At 40.2% G+C, this 22,902-nt stretch overlaps 1 protein-coding gene across 1 annotated transcript; it reads left to right on the top strand.

Annotated features, from left to right (window-relative positions):
- Window positions 1-377: 377 nt before the first annotated feature.
- LOC127537608 (uncharacterized) lies at window positions 378-8,201 on the top strand. The gene is made up of 2 exons (XM_051960320.1): window positions 378-682; window positions 776-8,201. The coding sequence occupies exon 2, from the start codon at window positions 1,517-1,519 to the stop codon at window positions 7,646-7,648; it is 6,132 nt and encodes a 2,043-aa protein (XP_051816280.1). The 5' UTR covers window positions 378-682; window positions 776-1,516; the 3' UTR covers window positions 7,649-8,201.
- Window positions 8,202-22,902: the final 14,701 nt, after the last annotated feature.

Here is a 22,902-nt window from a genome sequence, read left to right as displayed (position 1 = left end):
GTTCCCGTTTTTTGGTGTCACCCTGTACAAGTACAGTAAATATTTCAATGGCAGGTTGCTCGCCTTAGGTAATTGTCCAGTCACAATTGTGGAAAAACAGAGTTTAGTTGAGACTGCTTTCCTTCTGGGCTGCTGTAATATGAGCTTCTGCTCATTCTTTTTAAGTGGAGGAGGGGCAGCAGGGTCTTGTTCCACACACCTATGATCACTCAATTAGACCTCAGTAGGTACAGATTACAAGAGCACTTTAGTCCGATTGTCAGGCCTCTCACTTGTTTTGTTAATTGTGGTAATAAGGTCATTCTCATTGGTTAATTGTCTTTTTGGGATAAAAAAAGAATCCAGAAACAGTTAAAATGGCATAGGTCACTTGTAGCTGCCATATGAGCAACCTATGCAGTTCTAAGTTCATATTGATTGTTCATTTTAAGTTAATATAATTTTGAATTAGAACTACAATTATTTGCTGTACAAATAAGAGAATGTTGTTCTTTTCTATGTCCCGATTGAGAAGCATCAGGCGGAACTAATGTTCTTTGGTTGCAGTAGCGTCAGGTTCATTTTAATTGACGGACGTTATGATTGAAGCAGACGTGAATGATCGGAGTATAAGACGTTAAAGATGCGTATGAAGACTGAAGTTTCCTTTCTTTAATTCCGTTTGGTTAATGCGGCCAATGAGGTACGTGTCTGTGTGTATATATTTCATTTTGTTTCCATATTTGTAAGCGTACTCTGTGTAACCTCAGTTTAATTTATGTTTGTGTTTGTTTAGTTCTTACGACATAATTTCACGCCATGAAAGGTGAAATTAAACGCCTGTACCAAAGAACGCCTTGTGTCGGTGATTGACTGAACGGGAGCTACAGTAAGAACTCAACCTGCGTGACATGAGGTGAAGAGATGACCGTCTACGCCAGCCGTTGATGGAGCTGCAAGCAAGTTTCACGGAGTTTCATCGTACTCTAGCGCCGAGCCGATAAGACTGTGCATACGCCAGTAACCCGAGTGAGCAGCAAGAAGAGTCCAGGAGCATTTACGGTCAAGCCAGCAAGTAAAACATTTAAAACAAGTTAAATGTTAAGAAGTGGATTTACCTCATTAACTGCTTTAAGGGTACTCTATAAGTGCTAAAAGGGTGAAGTGTTCTGGTGTTGTAAATGTTTATAAGTTCATGTCATTGTTGATTATACCACATGCAGTTATTGTTTATAATTTGAAGTTTAAACACATTTAAGGAATTAAGGCAGCATAGTCTCTACTGGTATAATGGTCAAGTATATAAGAAGCCGGTTTAGTTCATTGTAAAATGACAGTTTGTTTGTACTGTAGATAGGTGTTTTTGACATGCACTCTGAAACATTGCTGGTTAAACCTGAATGTAAACTCAAGGTTGATTGTGATTAGTCTTACTATTCCAATTCAACACGAAGCTAACTATTGACCTTTAAGCTAAATTAGTTAATCAAACTAGTTTTAGTAGAAGTAGTTAAGTTCAACTCAAATAGTGCTGAACATGGCTGATGACAGTGAAGCTATAGAGTTACAGCAACAATCAAAAAATCTTGATGATGCACCTACAGACACAAACCTATCACAGGAGAATGAGGTTGGTGTTGAGGCCCAAGCTGCTGCAGAAGGTCTAAGAAGAAGTCAGAGAACCCGCACACTCACTGAAAAGGGTCAAGAACTCCAAGAAAGCAAATCTAAAAAACTGAAAAATCGCTTCTCAGTCACCTATGGCAGATGGAAATCTCTGGCTAAGGAGGCGAAGAAAGCACTTGAAGGATGTCTCTCTGATGAGATATTACAAGATCACATCAATATGATCCGCTGTGCTTCAGCAGATGTAAGACAAGCATACGAAGACTTGCGTCAACATGTTGTCCCTGATGGCGAGATCCGTCGCAGAGTAGACACATGTAATGCTGTCTCAAGAAAGATTTTAGAATGGCATAAATATGAAGACAAGGATGAAGACAAGTTAACAAGTGAACAAGCATACTGGATGGAGACTGGCTCTGTGTTCCTATCTGCAGCATCTCAGGGATCCAGTTCAATCTCTCAAGGTGGAAAATCTACAAACAGCTCAAGCATAAAATCAAACCGTTCAAGCCTGTCTTCTGCTAAGAAGCAAGAAGCTGCAGCAGAGTTGGCTGCAACTCAAGCCACCTTAGAAGTCTTACAAGAAATGGAACGTGAGAAACAGGAGCTTGAGTCACTGGAAGCCGAGAATAGACAGAAACTTGCACTACAAGAAGCTGAAAATGCTGCAAGACAAAATGCTTTAGAAGAGAAGCGCCGGCAAATAGAGCGCTTAGAGACAGTTAAGAAAATGAATGCTGCAAAGGCAAGACTACAAGTTTATGAACAAGAAGTCAGCTCAGACATAGAGATTTCTGAGTTGCTCCATGACTGTAAGCCTCGACAAAAGAAACCTGCACTTAATTCAAGAAGTCTGTCTGTACAGAATGTGGCACAGTCCCATCACGCCACACACATACAACCTGCTGTGATATCAAAAACTGATGCAAGGGAGCAGCATGTTAACACTCATCAGGAGGATAACACTACAGTATTTGCTAAAGCAATAGCAGAATCAATCAATGCAAGCCGTCTTCCTATACCAGAACCTTATGTCTTCAGTGGAGACCCTCTAAGGTATAAAGATTGGAAAATGTCCTTTCAAACACTGATAGGAAGTAAGAACATTCCAGTAAATGAGAAGGTCTATTACCTCCGTAAGTATGTTGGTGGACCTGCAAAGAAAGCCATTGAGGGTTATTTTCTGATAGGTACAGATGCAGCTTACCATTCAGCATGGGACGTCCTAGAAGAAAGGTATGGAAGCTCCTTCGTGATTGCCAAAGCCTTTAGAGATAAACTCACCTCATGGCCAAAGATAGGACCCAAGGATAGCGTTGAACTAAGAGAGTTCTCAGACTTCCTTCGAGGCTGTGAGGCAGCAATGTCACAAATTAGAAGTCTCGAAGTCTTAAACGATTGTGGTGAAAACCAAAGAATGCTCACCAAGCTTCCTGATTGGTTGACAAGCAGGTGGAACCGAAAGGTAATTGAGATTGAAGAAGAAACTAAGTCATTCCCTAGCTTCAGTCAGTTTGTCGAGTTTGTCACAAGAGAAGCCAAGATAGCCTGTAATCCAGTGACCTCTCTTCATGCTCTGAAGTCTGGTGACAGTGAAAGGGCGAAGACACCAAAGACTCGAAGTGTTGGTGTAAAGGTACTGGCAAGCAGCTCTGCAGAAACCCCAGAGGTTAAAGCTTGTGTGTTCTGTGAGAAGTCAAACCATGGCATTCATACATGTCGAAGGTTCATGGACAAATCGATTAGAGAAAGAGTCAAATTTGTGCAAATGAAAAAATTATGCTTTGGGTGTCTGAAATCAGGACATCATTCAAAGAACTGTGAAAAGAGGAGTGTCTGTGACACATGCAAGAAGAAGCACCCAACGTGTTTGCATGAAGATAGAGCAAAAGAGGATGGAAAGAAGGAACACTGGGATGGTGAGCAAAAGGAAGGTGGAAAACATGTTAAGTTAAAAGAAAGGACAGAGGTTAAGCAAACTGATGAGATGCCAAGTGAAGCAACCTCTCATAGAGTCGTGCAAGACATAGACAGCACACACACCTCCTCAGTTATGCCAGTATGGTTGTCTACAACAAGCAACCCAGAAAATGAAGTCCTCTTATATGCACTTCTTGACAATCAAAGTGACACTACTTTCATTTTACAAGAAAAGGCAGACAATCTTGATACACAGAAGTTTCCTGTGCAGTTAAAACTTTCAACATTGTCATCCAGAGATACCATCATTCCAAGTCAGAAGCTAACTGGGCTGCAGGTCAGAGGCTTCTACTCATCAAAGAAAATCGCTCTCCCAGCAACCTATACGAGAGAGTTTATTCCTGCCAATTTAAGTCATATTCCCACACCCAAGACAGCAAGGGCATGGCCTCACCTAGAGCACCTTGCAGACGAAATTGCTCCTTTAATTGACTGTGATGTTGGTCTGCTCATAGGTTATAATTGTTCTCAAGCCCTGCTACCTAGAGAGGTGGTGTCAGGGAAAGATGAGGAGCCGTTTGCCCAAAGAACAGACCTTGGATGGGGAATCATCGGTTGTGTCAATCCTTGTGTTGACTATGGCGATGTGTTTGGAAGCAGCCACAAAATTGTTGTGAAACAAGTCACACCTTGTCACCCGTCGTCTACTAAGCTGAACAATGAAGTTCGATACATCTACCGAACACAAGTCAAGGAATTAGTAACTCCTCCAGATGTGCTAAAAGCGCTCGAGTCAGACTTCAATGAAAGGGGCACAGAAGAGGCTCATTTCTCACAAGAGGATCTACGCTTCATATCAATTATGGAGGAGGGAATCACAATTAAAGCAGATGGTCACTGTGAAATGCCCCTGCCATTTAAAAAAGACAAACCGAGTCTTTCAGACAACAGGAAGTGTGCAGAGCATCGTCTCAAGTGTTTGAAGAGGAGGTTTGAGAAGGACAAGCAATATCATAAGGATTACGTATCCTTTATGAATGAAACAATAGCTCGAGGAGATGCTGAGAAGGTTTCAAAGGAAGACATTGACAAGAGCCCTGCCTGGTACATCCCTCACCATGGGGTGTATCACCCACAAAAGCCGGGAAAAATACGAGTCGTGTTTGACTGCTCAGCTAAGTTTGAAGGTGTATCATTAAATGATCACCTGCTTAGCGGGCCAGAATTGACAAACAATCTAGTTGGTGTTCTCTGTCGATTTCGTAAGGGTCCTGTTGCAGTAATGTGCGACATTGAACGCATGTTTCATCAGTTTCATGTCAGAGCAGAAGATCAAGACTATTTGAGGTTTCTCTGGTGGGATGATGGAGACTTCCAGTCTCAACCATCAATTTATCGTATGAGAGTGCACTTGTTTGGGGCCGCCTCATCGCCTGGTTGTGCAAACTATGGCCTTAGACATATTGCAGCTCAAGGACGAGGTCGCTTCAGTGAAGCAACCATCCGTTTCATTGAGAGAAACTTTTATGTAGATGATGGTCTGATAAGCGTGTCCACAGATGAAGAAGCGATACAGCTGATCAGTGAAGCAAGGCAGCTTTGTAGCACAGGCAAGCTACATATCCACAAGTTTATTTCCAATCGTAAAGAGGTACTTGCATCACTTCCCAGAGAGGAATGTGTGGAAACAGTAAGGCATCAGGACTTAGCCTTGAATGAGTCACAGATTGAGAGAGCCCTAGGTGTTAAATGGTGTGTCTCTTCAGATCAGTTTCTCTTCAGAGTAACTGTGAATGAACATCCACTTTCTAGAAGAGGAATTTTGTCAACAGTAGCCTCAATCTATGACCCGCTTGGCTTTGTAGCACCTTTCATTCTAGTCGGGAAGCAAATACTCCAGCAGATGTGTCGAGACAAAACCGGATGGGATGAACCACTATCTGATGATCTTCGGTCACAATGGGAATCTTGGCTCCTGGATCTGCGAGACCTAGCAGATGTCAAAATTCAGCGATGTTACCTGCCAACAAGTCTTGGAAAGGTCCAAAGATATGAACTCCATCACTTCTCGGATGCTAGCGTCACGGGCTATGGAGAATGCACTTACCTAAGAGCAGTCAGTGCAACGAGACAAATTCATTGCTCTTTAGTCATGGGCAAGGCTAGAGTAGCCCCCACAAAGGTGACTACAGTACCCAGACTTGAGCTGACTGCAGCTGTTGTTGCCGTTCGTACAAGTGACCTGCTTAGAAAAGAGCTTGAACTAGAAGAAGTTACAGAAGTCTTCTGGACAGACTCAAAGGTTGTCCTCGGTTATGTTAATAATGAGGCCAGAAGATTTCACGTGTTTGTGGCAAATCGCATTCAGCGAATCAAGGAAAGTACCGACCCAAGTCAATGGAGATACGTGGCCTCTGAAGAAAACCCCGCAGACCACGCATCAAGGGGTCTCCGGAGTAAGGATCTTATTGCTTCTAACTGGTTTACAGGTCCAACCTTTCTCTGGCAAGACGAGCTTCCCAGCAGAGATATTAAGGTGGGAGAGATTGCAGTTGAAGACCCAGAAATGCGTAAAGCTTTTGTATGCAAGGTTTTGACAACAGAAGATTCACTGCTTGATCGATTCCTAAAGTTCTCCAGCTGGACAAGGCTAGTTAAAGCTATTGCAAGACTTTTGCGGAGAATCAAAGAACTTAAAGGTTTGGCATCCAAAACCAATGAAGCCACAAGTCTCGAAGAGAGAAAGGATGCAGAACTTGCCATAATAGCCATTGTGCAGAAGGCAACCTTCTCAGAGGAAATCCAGAGTCTTAAATGCAAGAAGGAAATCACAGCTAAACGTAACAGGCTGCACAGATTGTGTCCGTTCTTGGATGAAAGAGGCATCCTTAGGGTGGGAGGTCGGCTAGAGCATGCTGCTTTGCATCCTCACATCAAACATCCAGCAATCTTGCCAAGAACCAGTCACATATCTACACTATTGATAAAGCACTATCATCAGCAAGTGCAACACCAAGGGCGTGGCATAACAATCAATGAGCTACGATCGAATGGCATTTGGATTCTTGGATGTAGTCATGCTGTGTCATCATGCATCTACAAGTGTGTTAAATGTAGAAAGTTCAGACGGTGTACAGAAGACCAAAAAATGTCAGACTTACCTCGTGAACGCATGGAGACAACTCCTCCCTTTACTTATTGTGGGGTGGACTGTTTTGGTCCTTTCTATATTAAAGAGGGAAGGAGAGAGCTGAAGCGCTACGGTCTGCTATTCACTTGTCTGTGCTCTCGTGCTGTGCACATTGAACTGCTTGATGACATGACAGCTGATGCCTTTATTAATGCACTTCGTGCTTTCATTGCCTTACGAGGAAACGTTAGACAACTTAGATCTGACCAAGGCACCAACTTCATCGGTGCGAGACGAGAATTCCTGGAAGCTGTAAAAGAAATGGATCAGGAATGCCTAAAGCAACTTGGCTGTGAGTTTGTAATGAACCCTCCATCTGCAAGCCATATGGGTGGAGCCTGGGAAAGACAAATCAGGACAATACGAAGTGTATTGACATCCATTCTGGATCAGTCGTCCCGAAGGCTTGACAGTTCATCTATGCGAACTTACCTGTATGAAGTCATGGCAATCATAAACAGCAGGCCTTTAACAGCACACTTACTCAATGATCCAACTGGACCACAACCTCTTACGCCCAATCACATTTTGATGATGAAGTCTTCAGTAGTTTTGCCACCACCTGGAGAGTTTGTGAAGGAAGACCTTTATCTTCGTAAAAGATGGCGTAGTGTGCAACAGCTGGCCAATGAGTTCTGGTCTAGATGGAAAAAGGAGTACCTGTTAAACCTTCAGCAGAGACAAAAATGGCACAAGACACAAAGGAATGCGAGGACTGGTGATGTGGTAATTGTGCAAGACGACTTTGCACCACGGAATGCATGGAAACTGGCCAAGGTTACAGAAGTGTATCCTAGTAAAGATGGATGTGTGAGAAAACTACAATTGCTGATTAGTGATTCAGCTCTTGATGACCAAGGAAAGCGACTCACTAAGCCAACCTACCTGGTCAGGCCAATTCACAAGACAGTTACCCTGCTTGAAGCTGAGTAAGGAAGCCTTAATGTCTCACCTAACTTCACAAATTATTCTTATTTGAGTTTATCCTAAGTTCATTAAAGAAATCACTAGTGATTTGGTGGGAGTGTAGCTGCCATATGAGCAACCTATGCAGTTCTAAGTTCATATTGATTGTTCATTTTAAGTTAATATAATTTTGAATTAGAACTACAATTATTTGCTGTACAAATAAGAGAATGTTGTTCTTTTCTATGTCCCGATTGAGAAGCATCAGGCGGAACTAATGTTCTTTGGTTGCAGTAGCGTCAGGTTCATTTTAATTGACGGACGTTATGATTGAAGCAGACGTGAATGATCGGAGTATAAGACGTTAAAGATGCGTATGAAGACTGAAGTTTCCTTTCTTTAATTCCGTTTGGTTAATGCGACCAATGAGGTACGTGTCTGTGTGTATATATTTCATTTTGTTTCCATATTTGTAAGCGTACTCTGTGTAACCTCAGTTTAATTTATGTTTGTGTTTGTTTAGTTCTTACGACATAATTTCACGCCATGAAAGGTGAAATTAAACGCCTGTACCAAAGAACGCCTTGTGTCGGTGATTGACTGAACGGGAGCTACATCACTGATAGGCATAGAGAGGAATAATTAAGTAACTTAGATCACTGTAATTAGAAAACAAGAGTCTACTGCCGCAAGAGCAGCTCTGCAAGCCACAGCTGTGCTTTGAGCAAAAAGCTAATGTCCACAAGTAAACGCATGTTGTGCATAACATGCTGTGTACAATTACTTAAAAACTGCATGATAATGTAAAAATGTTATACACTTGTACAACAAAGTGTGTTATTATACTAAATAGAACACTGAACAACTGCAGAACTGTAAAACAACAATAACAGAAGCAGTTATGGCAACACAGCTGGATGACCACAACAGGAAGTGTGGGTCCATCCTCAGCTGACTTTCAGTTTAGCATTGGTTTACATCTGGCATGCAACATCTCAGGACATTTACACACAATTATTAAATAACATTTCAGACAAACTCATAACATATTAGTTAGCACTGATTGTCTGCCAAGAATCAATCACCAATACTTGTGTGAACACAAATGCTCATCAACATGGACACATCTGTTGAGCAGATGATGTGGTTTGTTTCCCAGAACAATGAAAACAGCCAACAACCTTCCTTATGGGCACATTTTTTGTTGTCATGAGCTTTTAGTGTTTAAGATTAACCACATGAAGCTCCACATCAGGCTCATTCCAGTGGGAATGCAGAACTAGAGAGGAAAGTGCAGTTTTAAACATGTAATTTGTGGGAAATGTGTTTTATAATTTGCTAAGAGTGCATATTAAAGAGTTGTATTGGTTCTGAGGAATCGGAAGGTCAAGAGCATCATTACCACGGTGTGACTGTAATGAAACAAAGAGAAGAAAAGTCCAGAATCGATAAGAAGGAGCTTATACTTTATTTTACTTATTACTCATGTGTTTGAATGCAAGGATGATTAAGACATAAGGTGATTGATAATAAAAGTACAGACAATTTGATGTAAGCCGTAATCAGTAAAGAACATGAGCTTGTTGAGTCTCTAATCTTGCTTTGTGGAGGTGAAGTCATTTCTACGAGAGCGATAACGAGAAAACATCTTTCCAACAAATTAAACAAGTGGATCTTAGGACCTGTTGTTTTGAAGAAGTTTGCTCAAATAGTAATTTGTCTGTGTGAACCCCAGGGAGTCTCTGAAAACATCACACTCATACCAATTAGACAAATAAGCATGTATGTGCCAGAGAGACACAGGCTGAAGCCTTACCCCTAGAATGATTGATTATTTCCCTGCAGTGCATTTGTTTTTAAGGACTTCCTGGATTTCAAAAAAGCTTGCTGTTTTTTTGTGCATGGTCTTACTAGACTTAGATTTTGGCGGACAAAGGTCAAATGTCACTAACAAAACACATTCTGGGCCATAACTGGAGAATTCATGCAACAACTCTGACAAAATGTCACACAGATGTCTAACGGGGTAAAATGATGCAGAGAGGACATTTTATACACAATAAATCAAAGAGCAATCATCTGGACAGATATAAAAAGTGTATTGAGGCATACAACTGTTAGGCCGTATTTCTACTTTGACTATTTTTGAGTCCTTTCACCCAGTTTTGCTATTATTCTTTCCCACACCTGATCATGGGTACCCTTTAATTTAATACCAATATTTTCTGTTCATGGGTATAAGTTCACACTGACTTCTGTAGTTTTTCTTTTAAAATGTGTTTGATAGTTTAATTGATTTGGCTTTTAAAAAAAATTCTTTTTATCTTGGTTTTGCTGGTGATCAGAGATCCAAAGCTGCCAGAGAGTACTCTTTGGTGCTCATAGCATCATTCATGACTATACATGTAGATAGAAATGAGCTGATAACAACTGTCGAGGCTGTCTCTTGTTCTCACAACACAACACACTCCATTGACTTGATGTGTTCTAGCAAGAGGGAGTCCAGCTCATTGACTTTGTCTTTAAACACCCTGTATAAGCCAGAGTGTGAACACATTGCTTTGTGTAGCTCGTCTGCTTATGCCTGCTGATATCTGACCAGTTTCACAACATAACAGTGCAAAGGGTGGCAAGATGTAAAAGAAAATCAAACATTTCATTCTATGGCAGCCTGGTAATTGCTAAACACACATATGGGTGAATCAGAGTTCAGAGGAGGGACATAGCAGCTGTACAATTTATCAGCTTGTTGCTGCATTTTAGTGAGTGTCAGTGGCGCTCCACAGCTCAAAATCTGTATTCCAATTTCACTGAACTGTTAATCTGCAACTGCTATAACTGACAGAGTGTTACTTTTGTATGCACTAGAAGATTTACTTGTGACTGGAGGGATGGGTAGAGAGGACACAGGAAAGAGAGAGAAGCTCAAGTTGTAAATCTAAAGAGAATAAGTACAACATATTAGAAGCTCAGACAAAATCTTCTTTAAGGGCTGTTCTCATTCATGAAGTTTGTGCACACAGCGACAAAATTTCCAGAATGTTCAGATAAGTTAACATAAAATAACTTTTCTGAACATGGATAATTTTTTAAAAAATATTTTTCTTTTTAATTTATAAGTCAAACTGTTGACTGCCTTTGGCTTAAGATTGATTTATGAGATTTTTGAGACTGACAGGCCTATTTTACAATTGTACAACTACTACTACACTGCATAGTTATGAAATGGATTTGTGATAGTATTGTTGAACACAACAAGCTGATTTTAAAAAAAATGTTGAGTTGAGTTAAGCTTCAGTGTACCGCCGGCGGTACACCTACTAATTTGCATAGGAATTTCAAGAATGTCCGACGGCTGCAAACACGATTATACAAACACTATACGCCGATGGAAAGCTTAGATTCTCATGAATCCGCCGGTATAAACCACTTTCAGATGCGATTACCACAGCGGGTGAGAAAAACACATTTGTCCGACAAAAACGAATATTCATCCATCCGTTCTCTATACACGGCTTCAACGCACACAGCGCGACTCACATTTCCGGGTTTATTATTACACACACAAAAAAAGATTCCACAAAAAACGGCCATAATCCAACCTTTTACATCCAGATGACACAAGCCAGTAAACTATTTTATCCAAAACATGTCCTGAAGTCGGTATAAAATCCCCGAATCGGTCATTTTCAAGGAAATGCACCTCGCGATGCCCGTCCAATATTCCCCGTATTTTTCGTAATTTTTTTTATTTAAAAATAGAATATTAGCGATTTTTTGTACTGAAAACGGCTGGAATTGACTGAAGCTTAAAGGGTTAAAAACATTCAAAAAATGTGCTTGTACCAATCAGCTTCCTGACCATCAAAGAGAAAATAATATGATTTTATGCCTTTTTGTGAAGCAGGAAAATAGTGTTCTTACAAAACATCCTACTGAGAAATGAAACATTAGAGGTCTTGCTGCTACTACACAAAAAATGAGCTAGTTGTACTGGTGACTTTTGACTTGTATACACACGTGGACAAAATTGTTGGTACCCCTCAGTTAAAGAAGGAAAAACCCACAATTCTCACTGAAATCACTTGAAACTCACAAAAGTAACAATAAATAAAAATTTATTGAAAATTAAATAATCAAAATCAGCCATTACTTTTGAATTGTTGATTAACATAATTATTTAAAAAAACAAACTAATGAAATAGGCCTGGACAAAAATGATGGTACCCATAACTTAATATTTTGTTGCACAACCTTTTGAGGCAATCACTGCAATTAAACGATTTCTGTATTTGTCAATGAGCGTTCTGCAGCTGTCAACAGGTATTTTGGCCCACTCCTCATGAGCAAACAGCTCCAGTTGTCTCAGGTTTGATGGGTGTCTTCTCCAAATGGCATGTTTCAGCTCCTTCCACATATGTTCAATGGGATTCAGATCTGGGCTCATAGAAGGCCACTTTAGAATAGTCCAACGCTTTTCTCTCAGCCATTCTTGGGTGTTTTTGGTTGTGTGTTTTGGATTGTTGTCCTGTTGGAAGACCCATGACCTGCGACTGAGACCAAGCTTTCTGACACTAGGCAGCACATTTCTCTCCAGAATGCCTTGATAGTCTTCAGATTTCATCGTACCTTGCACACTTTCAAGACACCCTGTGCCAGATGCAGCAAAGCAGCCCCAAAACATTACTGAGCCTCCTCCATGTTTCACCGTAGGGACAGTGTTCTTTTCTTGGTATGCTTGGTTTTTGAGTCTATGAACATAGAGTTGATGTGCCTTACCAAAAAGCTCCAGTTTGGTCTCATCTGTCCAAAGGACATTCTCCCAGAAGCTTTGTGGCTTGTCAACATGCATTTTTGCAAATTCCAGTCTCGCTTTTTTATGAGTTTTTTTCAGCAGTGGTGTCCTCCTTGGTCGTCTCCCATGAAGTCCACTTTGGTTCAAACAACGACGAATGGTGCGATCTGACACCGATGTACCTTGGCCTTGGAGTTCACCTTTAATTTCTTTGGAGGTTGCTCTGGGCTCTTTGGATACAATTCGAATGATCCGTCTCTTCAATTTGTCATCAATTTTCCTCTTGCGGCCACGTCCAGGGAGGTTGGCTACTGTCCCGTGGGTCTTGAACTTCTGAATAATATGAGCCACTGTTGTCACAGGAACTTCAAGCTGTTTAGAGATGGTCTTATAGCCTTTACCTTTAAGATGTTTGTCTATCATTTTTTTTCGGATGTCCTGGGACAATTCTCTCCTTCGCTTTCTGTTGTCCATGTTCAGTGTGGTACACACCTTTTCACCAAACAGCAGGGTGACTACTTGTCTCCCTTTAAATAGGCAGACTGACTGATTATGAGTTTGGAAACACCTGTGATGTCAATTAAATGACACACCTGAGTTAATCATGTCACTCTGGTCAAATAGTTTTCAATCTTTTATAGAGGTACCATCATTTTTGTCCAGGCCTGTTTCATTAGTTTGTTTTTTTAAATAATTATGTTAATCAACAATTCAAAAGTGATGGCTGATTTTGATTATTTAATTTTCAATAAATTTTTATTTATTGTTACTTTTGTGAGTTTCAAGTGATTTCAGTGAGAATTGTGGGTTTTTCCTTCTTTAACTGAGGGGTACCAACAATTTTGTCCACGTGTGTAAATAGTAGTAGTGAGAAACTAAGTAGAAGCCAAGAACACAAACTGGAGGTTCACAGGGACAATATTGGATTGTGGTGGTAGCCTACAGGTAAATAGCTCTCGCAAATCAATAATCTCTTTCCTCAATAGACTTTCACTTGCCAAAACCAAAAAGAACTGTAATGACTGAATAGATATTTTAAATGTTTTTTTTCAACCTTCTCCCTCATTTAAGGGTTTAAGCTAATTCTGCACCAGCTTTTCTGTCATTACCTCCGCCAGGAGGATATGTAATCACCGGAGTTTTTTTGTCTGTCCGTCTGTGTGTGTGCCTGTGTGTCCATGACAAACGGCATGGCGGAGGTATGCGCTCTCCGAGTGCTTTTCTAGTTTATTTTGTGGTGACTGTCTTTGAAAGTCTGTCTTGTGCCTGTATACCTAAACTACTGCATTTTTTAAGCTTCTCTGTGTAATATTAGCAAAATATGTTTTTAGATTGACACTCCTAGTGGCAAATGAATTGTTTTTTTTCTTTAGAAATGGATTACACCATTTTTTTTAGGGACTGTCAAATTTTTAGAAGTTTTTAATAGGCCTGTCATCATTTTTAAGACTATCATAGGATGGCAGACAGCTCGTTGAATGTTCACTAGATTTGGGTCAGGAGATAATCCCTTGGGATTAGCTGGTCTATAACTACATAAACAATCCAGCTACTGTAGTGAAGATTCCTTTATACCTGTGGCTCCTCTCTTCAATTGGCGAACTGCTTGAGGATTAGTAATGCAAACAAAGATTCCAGCTCCTATTGATTTTCCTGCACTGCATGCTGCAAAGTGTCTTGCAACTGAGGAACAATCTTAAACCTGTTGCTTGACAATTACACACACACACACACACACACACACACACACACACACACACACACACACACACACACACACACACACACACACACACACACATTATGCCAGATTATTCCTTTTAAAAACTTATATAGTTTACAACCATTCAAAATCTATTTTATGTGTTATGTCCATAAGAGAACAAATCAATACAACAACAGGGATAACTAATGTTCATTTGCTCATTTTTGAGAACAGCCTTTATGTTGCTAATGCTAGAATTGTAAAGTAGGTGCACCTTACATAGCTTGCATAAACTTTATCTTTCAACTATTTTCTCAGGTCTAGGGTTCTCAGCTATCCTTAACCGGATGAGTTCTGTTCAATTACTAAGTCATTTCAGGTCCAGATTACATATATAAGATGATGGTAGGCTTCAGGGTTAGGGTGAAGCTAAGGTGTAATTGATTTAATTCATTGATTAATTGATTTCTTTCTAACCACCAGCAGGAGGCATCTCTTCTGTCTGCAAAAAGGATTCAGATTTTTAATAAGTTGTGAAAAAATAACCCAAGTTCTCCCTTGATTTGTTTCCTCAGTAAACATTTTCACAATGATTTTACAGTAACAGTCACTAGTTTAGTTTTATACAGCATGATGTTAATTTTGAAGATTCATTCAAAGCAAAATAAATTATAAAGCAGGGTGTTTTTTTAGGGTGAGGCTACTTTGGGATCGACAGGTCACTACCATATCTGCGTGCATAGTAAATTCTCAGCCACATCTACCTCTAGCTTGCTACATCCATCCATCCATCCATCCATCCATCCATCCATCCATCCATCCATCCATCCATCCATCCTCTATACACCGCTTATCCTCAGGGTTGCGGGGGGTGCTGGAGCCTATCCCAGCTGACTCGGGTGAAGGCAGGTGACACCCTGGACAGGTCGCCAGTCTGTCACAGGGCTACATATACAGACAGACAATCACACTCACATTCACACCTACGGGCAATTTAGAGTAACCAATTAACCTCAGCATATTTTTGGACTGTGGGAGGAAGCCGGAGTGCCCGGAGAAAACCCACGCATGCACAGGGAGAACATGCTAACTCTATGCAGAAAGATCACAGGCCCAGGCCGGGATTTGAACCGGGGATCTTATTGCTGCAAGGTGAACCACTACCCCACCATGCAACCCACCAGCTTGCTACATACAATTTTAAAAAAACAACACAAACTACAAATCCAAGGTTTCAAAATAGTAGTCCACAAACCAGTAGTTGATGGCGGGATGATTTCGGCTTGACATACATTTCATTTTCAGTCAAAGACAGTCTCCTCTCTGTTGTGCAGTGGCTTCAGTTCAGTGGCCAAGGCCCATGCAAGAACTCAGGATGCAGACAGCAGCAGCAGTGTTAATTTTTGCACGAAAAAAAGAATGTTGTTTTTTCAGTAACAACAACATGGCCAAGAAAACACTGTTTCCCCTCATGGGGACCCAAATGAGGTCCCCACAAATGACATTTCTTTTGGTTTTCCTATGGTTGTGAGGACATTAGATCCCCACAACAATAGCCAGCACCTGATCTCACACACACACACACACACACACACACACACACACACACACACACACACACACACACACACACACACACACACACACACACACACACACACACACACACACACACACACACACACACACACAAACAAACAAACAAACATACACACATGCACACAAATATCTTCATCTATAGTTTAAAGAGTTAAGTCGTTAAGTTGTGGCAGGCGAATGCTAACGAATGCACAATTAACTTGGAGGCCGGCCTCCCTCCCAAAAAGGAGGCCCAACAAAGAGAGGAGATGCTTTGTTGGTGGCAGGAAGGCAAGCTGAAACACTGGCTTCAGTGTGATGGCAAGAGAGGATGAGGAAGAGGAGGTGGTGGAGGGGGAGACAGTCTAAGTAGTGCGGTGGCATAAGGGGAAAAGCTGTGCTGTAAGCAAACACAGCACAGCATCCCAGTACAGTGGCAGGAGGAGAAGGAGGAATGTGGGGGCAGGAGGAAGGAGGAGGAGCTAGAAGAAAGGGAGACCAGGAGGAGAGGAAGGGAGAGAATAACCAGAGAGAAGGAGGAGGGAAAAAAGAAAGATTAGAGGGTACAGCGGAGAATGGCCCACAGGATTTATGCCTTCATAAGCATCAGAAGGAGAGAGCTGTCCATTGATTAGATGAAAACCCACCCAAGCTGTGTCACAATTCAGATTCTGAATCTTCGAGAGTCTGGATTTCTACACTGAACATAATGCACTTAAAACACTGACACCACTGTAATCAGCTTGATTGTTGGTATGTGTATCCAGTTGATTTTTTGAGCTAGGGTTAATCTACAATAAAATTCAATAAACTGTTTCCAAGACAAATGTATTAAACTTACAGAAAGCAGCACAGAGTTACCAGAAACCAGACGGCTCTGATTGAATTAGATATGCCAGTACATAATGTCAGATAACCAGCATGCATAAAAGGATCAATGCTCTTTTGGGCCACATATCAAAAACTGACATATCTGGCTGTAATATTCACGTTTCACTTGGCTTACTGCTGATGTTGAAGGGAATTACATAGCTCACAGTTTAAGTAATAGTGGTTGACACTTGAGAAACCACATCGTCACAGCTTCTGATGCCAGAATATGAAAAGTACTGCATACAACAATATAACTACCACTTATTCAACAGTGTTGCTGACTGTGACAAACATTAAGAGTTTTGTCCAGGCCTTAGAGAAATTGTCATCAAGTAGATGACAGGAAGATGTAAAACTGAGTCTGATGTAATCAGCTTTATATGATATTGTTGCCTCAAATTTAGTTTTATTTAGATTAAAGCAACTGCAGAAGTAAAGATCTTTTTAGCACTAATATGAGAATACCCTGCTTTTACCGTGTGATTGACAGGTTGCTACTGTATCGCGTGGTGTGCATAGCTTTTTCAAATTCTCACTATGATCCAACTTTCTCTCATAATGCCTGGTTTGAAAGGGCCAAAATGGAGATGGTTAAATGCCAAACCTGAGGTCTTGAAACAGTAGTCCACAGACAAATGGATGACATCAAATTTGCTATATCCAGCGCTTACACACATGACACAATGAGCAGCAAATAAGCGACTGGCAGCCAAATCTGGCTAACCTTCCTTGCAATAGCAAGACCGTCTTTATCTGGGTAAACAAAGTAGTTCATCAGTAGCATTTTATGATGCAAAAATTCAGTAATAATCAGGCACTAAGTAATAATCCCACCGATAGTGTGGAAATTATATAATGTAAACCAAAATAACTCATGTTTGATTCCTTCCTTGAGTTAAAATGTTTTTTTTTTCATTTTTCATTCTGCATCTTCCAAATATTACACAATCATTGTTAATCTTATTTACTTGTGTTTGTTCTTCCAGCTAATCTTTTGTCTAATATCTTCACAGATGGTAAATAAATCATCCATCTTGTCTTTATCTGTGGTTTTATATGAGCTGGTCCAAGTTTTCATACCTCACCTTCTTCTTAACTTGCCATAGTCAATATTGTCATTATTTTCTAAAAAAAAAAGGCATAATTCATAGATTCATTGACTTCAATCTGCACCCAGACGGAAAATAGTGTTGGAAGATAAAATTTGAAATGGTTCTAATATAGTCTTGAGGCTTTTTTTAATATCATGTACTCAGGTGCTAATAATTTACTAAAACATCTTGTTCAACATGTGGAAAAACTGATTAGTATGGAGCAGAAAGGGCCAGAAAGAGGAAACAACAATGATGGAAGGGAGACAGGAGGCTGAAAGGAAGGGGCAGAGTGGTGAATAACGGAGCAAGAGTAGAGAAAAGTACAGGACACACCAAGGAGAGAGTTACCCAAAGAGGAAAGCTTGAAGAAATGAAAAGGACAGGCACAGGTAGAGAGGAAGCAGTGGTGGAGGTAAACTAAGAAAGGATGGATGAAGAAAGTAGGTCCAGAGGAGAAAGCAAGGAGAAGAGGCCACAAACCCAACAACACCTCGGTGCCAAGGACAAACTATCACTCTCTCTCATTCTCTCTTTCATCCCACCCTTGATCTATTCTTACTGTAGAGCTTCTGGAGTGCCTGCTCCAATAGTTTGCCATACTGCCCACACCACACATCATTTGTTAACAGGGAACCCAGAGTTCTTGCGGTTGGGGAGCAGAGCTGCATAGCAACCCCACAGCACTTCCTGTTGGGCCCGGGGTTGAACGGCGGTGCCCGTTGTTTGCCGCCATGCCCCCTCTGCCTTTAGAAAAGCAGTTCACTTACAATCAGCTTTGTGCTTAGTTGTGAGGAGAAGAGAAATGAGCGGAAAGCCAAGGCACCCTCAGTTCACTGCACTCTTTAACAGGTAGGGACCTCAATATGGCTCCACTAATATGGTTTTCTGAAGGCCGATGCTCGGAATTTTGAAATGCTGCAGCCAATCGCTGAGCTTTGCTAGCAGCAAAGTGCATTTGATTTTGGCTGTTTATGACTTAAAACATGCTCTCCCAGAGGACATATTGTTTTCTATTTTCCAGGTTTAAACCTCCATGAATCATTTGGAGCAGTGCTGGTGAAAAGTACCCCCCATTTTCAGTAGCAAACACTAAAGTATGCTGTGAATGGAAAATGTTTTTCACCACCCTGCAAAATTCTGTGATAACAGCAAAGGGTTTAAAGTGCAGAAACAATAATTGCCAGTGCTGTTCACAGCTTGAGAGGAAAACATTATTGACATATGACTGTTGCCAAAACACTGTGTTGGTTGATAAGGTTGTATTGAACTAAGATGTGCATGTGCCTGAGCACTGGTGTCCTACATGCTCATTGGCTCAGTGGCATGCCTTCCTGGAACACCTTACAGATTTTACAGACCTACAGTTTTTGTGTAAATATACACAAACATTTTCTTTCACAACCACTTTGTAGCTTCTCAATTAATTTTTTTCAATTCAGTTTTATTTTTATAGCGTCAATTACAGGTCAAATTGTCTTAAGACGCTTTACAGAGCCCATACACCTGAACCTCCAGAGCAAGCCCTAAGGTGACAGTGGCAAGGAAAACTCCCTTTTTACAGGGAAGAAACCTTGAGCAGAACCCGGCTCTTCATGTGAGGGGACCCGTCAATCAGTGACATGAGGGATGTCATTCACATATTTGCAGCTATATCAGAAATTTTCCCATGCAGACACATTTTGGCTCCCACCCAAAGAGGTTTCAGGCAGTGCCAAAATGATAAGCAAACCACATTTATTGACTGTGGTTTCATCAAGCATATTTATGAAATGGTCAGAAATGCTAAACACGTTCTTTCAGACTCATTGCCTTTGCTGTACATGCACTAATCATGCAAACTGCCATGCATATTCGCCCCCTAAAGGTCCAATCTAAACCAAAAATACCTTGGCTATGCCCTCAGCATCCTCCTATTTGTACATTGGTGAGTTATAAACAAAACAGGTCTACTTTTCCAATCATTGCTCTACTAATGGTTTAAAGTCCCTTTCAGTATCCTTTAAATTAAAATGAGAAAGTCAAAGGCATGCCATGTAAAAGGGCATTCCTGGAGACAAGAAGTAAATGGACTTTTCTCATGGCAGACACTAGACTTATCAAACACAGATGCTGTTAATAATATTATCAGGGACTGGACTGAATTTGGATGTGACCATAGACTGTATATAGACTTTACATACAGTCTATGGATGTGACAGGTTGTCCAGATTCCTAGCATTGTGTTGCTTACACTACTATTGAATAGAACTGGGTCATTAGAGCTGTTATCAGTCACACCCGTTTTTCCTAAAATGACCAGTCAAAAGACTTAAAGACTTTTAAATTAAAACAGGCCAGCAGAGACATACCTAAGGCTTGTAAATGACTCAAACATACAATCTCATTTTCATATAGAACAGAGATCAATTATCCATCCATCCATTCTCTATACACCGCTTTATCCTCACTAGGGTCGCGGGGGGTGCTGGAGCCTATCCCAGCTGACTCGGGCGAAGGCAGGGCACACCCTGGACAGGTCGCCAGTCTGTCGCAGGGCTACATATACAGACAAACAATCACTCTCGCATAAGTTTTCTGACTAATGGAGAAATGTAAGTGGAGGTATGGTCTGAGAAAACATTTAGAACAAGCTTCAGATAGAGTGAATATCAAGTTAACAGATAAATCTGTAGTGCACTGAAATCTTGTTAATATTGTGAATAAAACCAGTCCCACGAAAACTGATACAATGTAATGAATAATAATAATAAACAGGATTGTAGACAATGTTAATGGTGAAATATAAACCTCTACTCCCATCTAGTGGTCAGCACTGTAAAGCATATGAACTAATCTTAACCTCAGTTACAGAACAAGAAATCCTGGCAAACTGTAAGCAACAAATGTTCTAAGCATAACATATCTTGGGTTGTTGGGCTCTTTTGTCAATTGTACCAAAAAACTATGAATGTGCTAACTAACAAATAATTAACTGACAATTACTAGTAAATTCAAACTTGCTCTTCTGGCTCATTCCAGAAATGGAGGGCATTTAGGCTTCAAATTTATTGAAAAAAAAAAACCTTCTCTTGTACAATTTTCTGCTCCATATTCATCAGTGTTACAATTTTTATTACATGTTTTATTTGTTGTTTGGTAAGCCTACTCTAATCACAGTAACAGGGTTGCTAATCCATGCTAATGTTAGCTTTTTCTTAGGAGATGTTGCTGCTGACCAAGAGGACAAACTTACTGTTTGAAAAAGTAAAGAAAAAAGTAAAAAGAAATGGTCTCCTCTTGACAATATGCATAACAGGGTTGCATGAGGTAGAGTGAGACATTTAATCATGGCTGATGTTGTTATGAATATATGAAAAACAAAAGAGAGGACTTAACCTTTACTCTATCCATTCTTTTTGAAAATTGTTTGATGTATCAATTCCAGCGTATCATGTGATTCATTGTTTCCTTCTTCTTCTACCAGCTAAACAAGTTATGGTAACAGGGTTGCATGCATGTTGTGGGACACACCTTCCATGCAATAATTATCATTTAAAATCTTAATATTGTGTTGATTAAAAAAATGTTTCCACAATTACAAGAGACGTCAATGGAAAAAAAAATAATACCAAATTATTATTATTATTTCATTTCATCAGCTATTTTATTTGAGATTCAATTTAGTCATCAAGGAGATGGGACAAGAGAAAAATGGCACTGGGAACTCCAGACTTCTTTAGTGTTTCTAAAAATATTTTTAAATATTATTTCCCCTAATTTTCTACGATAAATAAATTTACACAACTGCATGTTTTAGTATTTTGTACATAGATTATTTGAAATTTGATGGGTGGGACAGAAAATGTCTTTCAATTCTGGAATGACCCTTCTACACACAACAAACCCCAGAAAACAAACATGGTGACTGCAGTGTAAAGTGGATTCATGGGCAGCTAGTCACCACCATATCCTGGCTGGCGTAACACTTGATTAGACTGAATGGTCACATACAACCAAGCTTTCCTTGACCTGTCCAGCTATAACTCCCCTATAACCACTGAAAGTTCTCCCATAGTAAGAGTGTTTTGTTCCTATACACATATTAACCAGTAATCACATTAATATAAACATAATATGTTTATGAACACTCAAAAATTCCTGTTGAATATTCATTTTATCATTTTAATTATTAATACACGTCCTAACATTTAGCAGAGGACAAAATATCTCTCAGGAGATTCTAGTATGTTCTAACTTCTATGAGATAAGTAGAACAAACATAACTTTAAACAACACATGTTAAAAAAGGTTAAAAAAAATTCTATTCTAAATACCTTTGTCTGTCTTTCAGATGCAGAAATGTCCCAGACAAAGACAGCTTTGGTCGCGTTTATAGCCACAGCAATACTCTTATTCTCTGGCTGCCTCTCAGTTTATTTGCAGTCTATAATCCCGCCCCTGGCATTATTCATGAAATACCCCATTTACAGACAGAACAGGAATTTAACCTGCTTTCGAGTTGACAACTGAAAAGCTAAACACACAACACCATTACACAGATATGGTTGAGGTCCTTTTAAACACAGCACTACCAAAAATGGAAATTAGCTCAACGGTTTAGTTCGGTTCACCTACAGACACTATTGAGACCTGATTCAGAAATCAGCATAATTAGTATAAGCTTCAGCAGCTCAGTCAACAACAACTTATCTTGCTGCAGTTGCCAGACAACCACGTAAAACTGCAATTGAGAAACCACAGAAGCTCTACTTTTTTTTAATCTTTTATAATGTTTGTATTGCTCTGTCTGTTTATGTCTGTATGTTTCCCACCATCTATCTCTCTACCTCTGTGTGTGATGTGAGGTGTTAGTCTTTTATTTCTTTAACTATGACAACACTAACCTTTAGCATTGTTTCATAGCCTGCCACTCACATATAAAACTCCAAATCATACATTTGGGAAGGACAGATGCAGTATTAAATTATGTTTTCAAATTCATGCTTTTCAAGAAATCAGTACTGCAATGTCTGCCTCAGACAATTTCTGGGCCAAAGGATTAGAGATAGTGGTACAAGGAAAACTACTCCAAACACTGCAACAAACATTATTAACGACGCAGGATAAAGAATCTCAGACAAATTATATTCAGGGTTTTTTCCAGCTCAGAATGGGTATTCAGGAGGAGGACACAGCTCATGAAGCTCATAGAAAGAGAATGCCAAGAGTGTGCACAGCAGTAATCAAAGGGTGGCTA

Source organism: Acanthochromis polyacanthus, chromosome 2 (assembly GCF_021347895.1).
Source record: "Acanthochromis polyacanthus isolate Apoly-LR-REF ecotype Palm Island chromosome 2, KAUST_Apoly_ChrSc, whole genome shotgun sequence".
Taxonomy (NCBI): Eukaryota; Metazoa; Chordata; class Actinopteri; family Pomacentridae; genus Acanthochromis; species Acanthochromis polyacanthus.
The sequence above is the reverse complement of the archived record's forward strand: the minus strand, read 5'-3'. Positions and strand labels throughout refer to the sequence as shown.

Bases quoted from the DNA above. Each gene is read 5' to 3' on its own strand.
- LOC127537608 (XM_051960320.1), top strand. From the start codon at position 1,517: ATGGCTGATGACAGTGAAGCTATAGAGTTACAGCAACAATCAAAAAAT.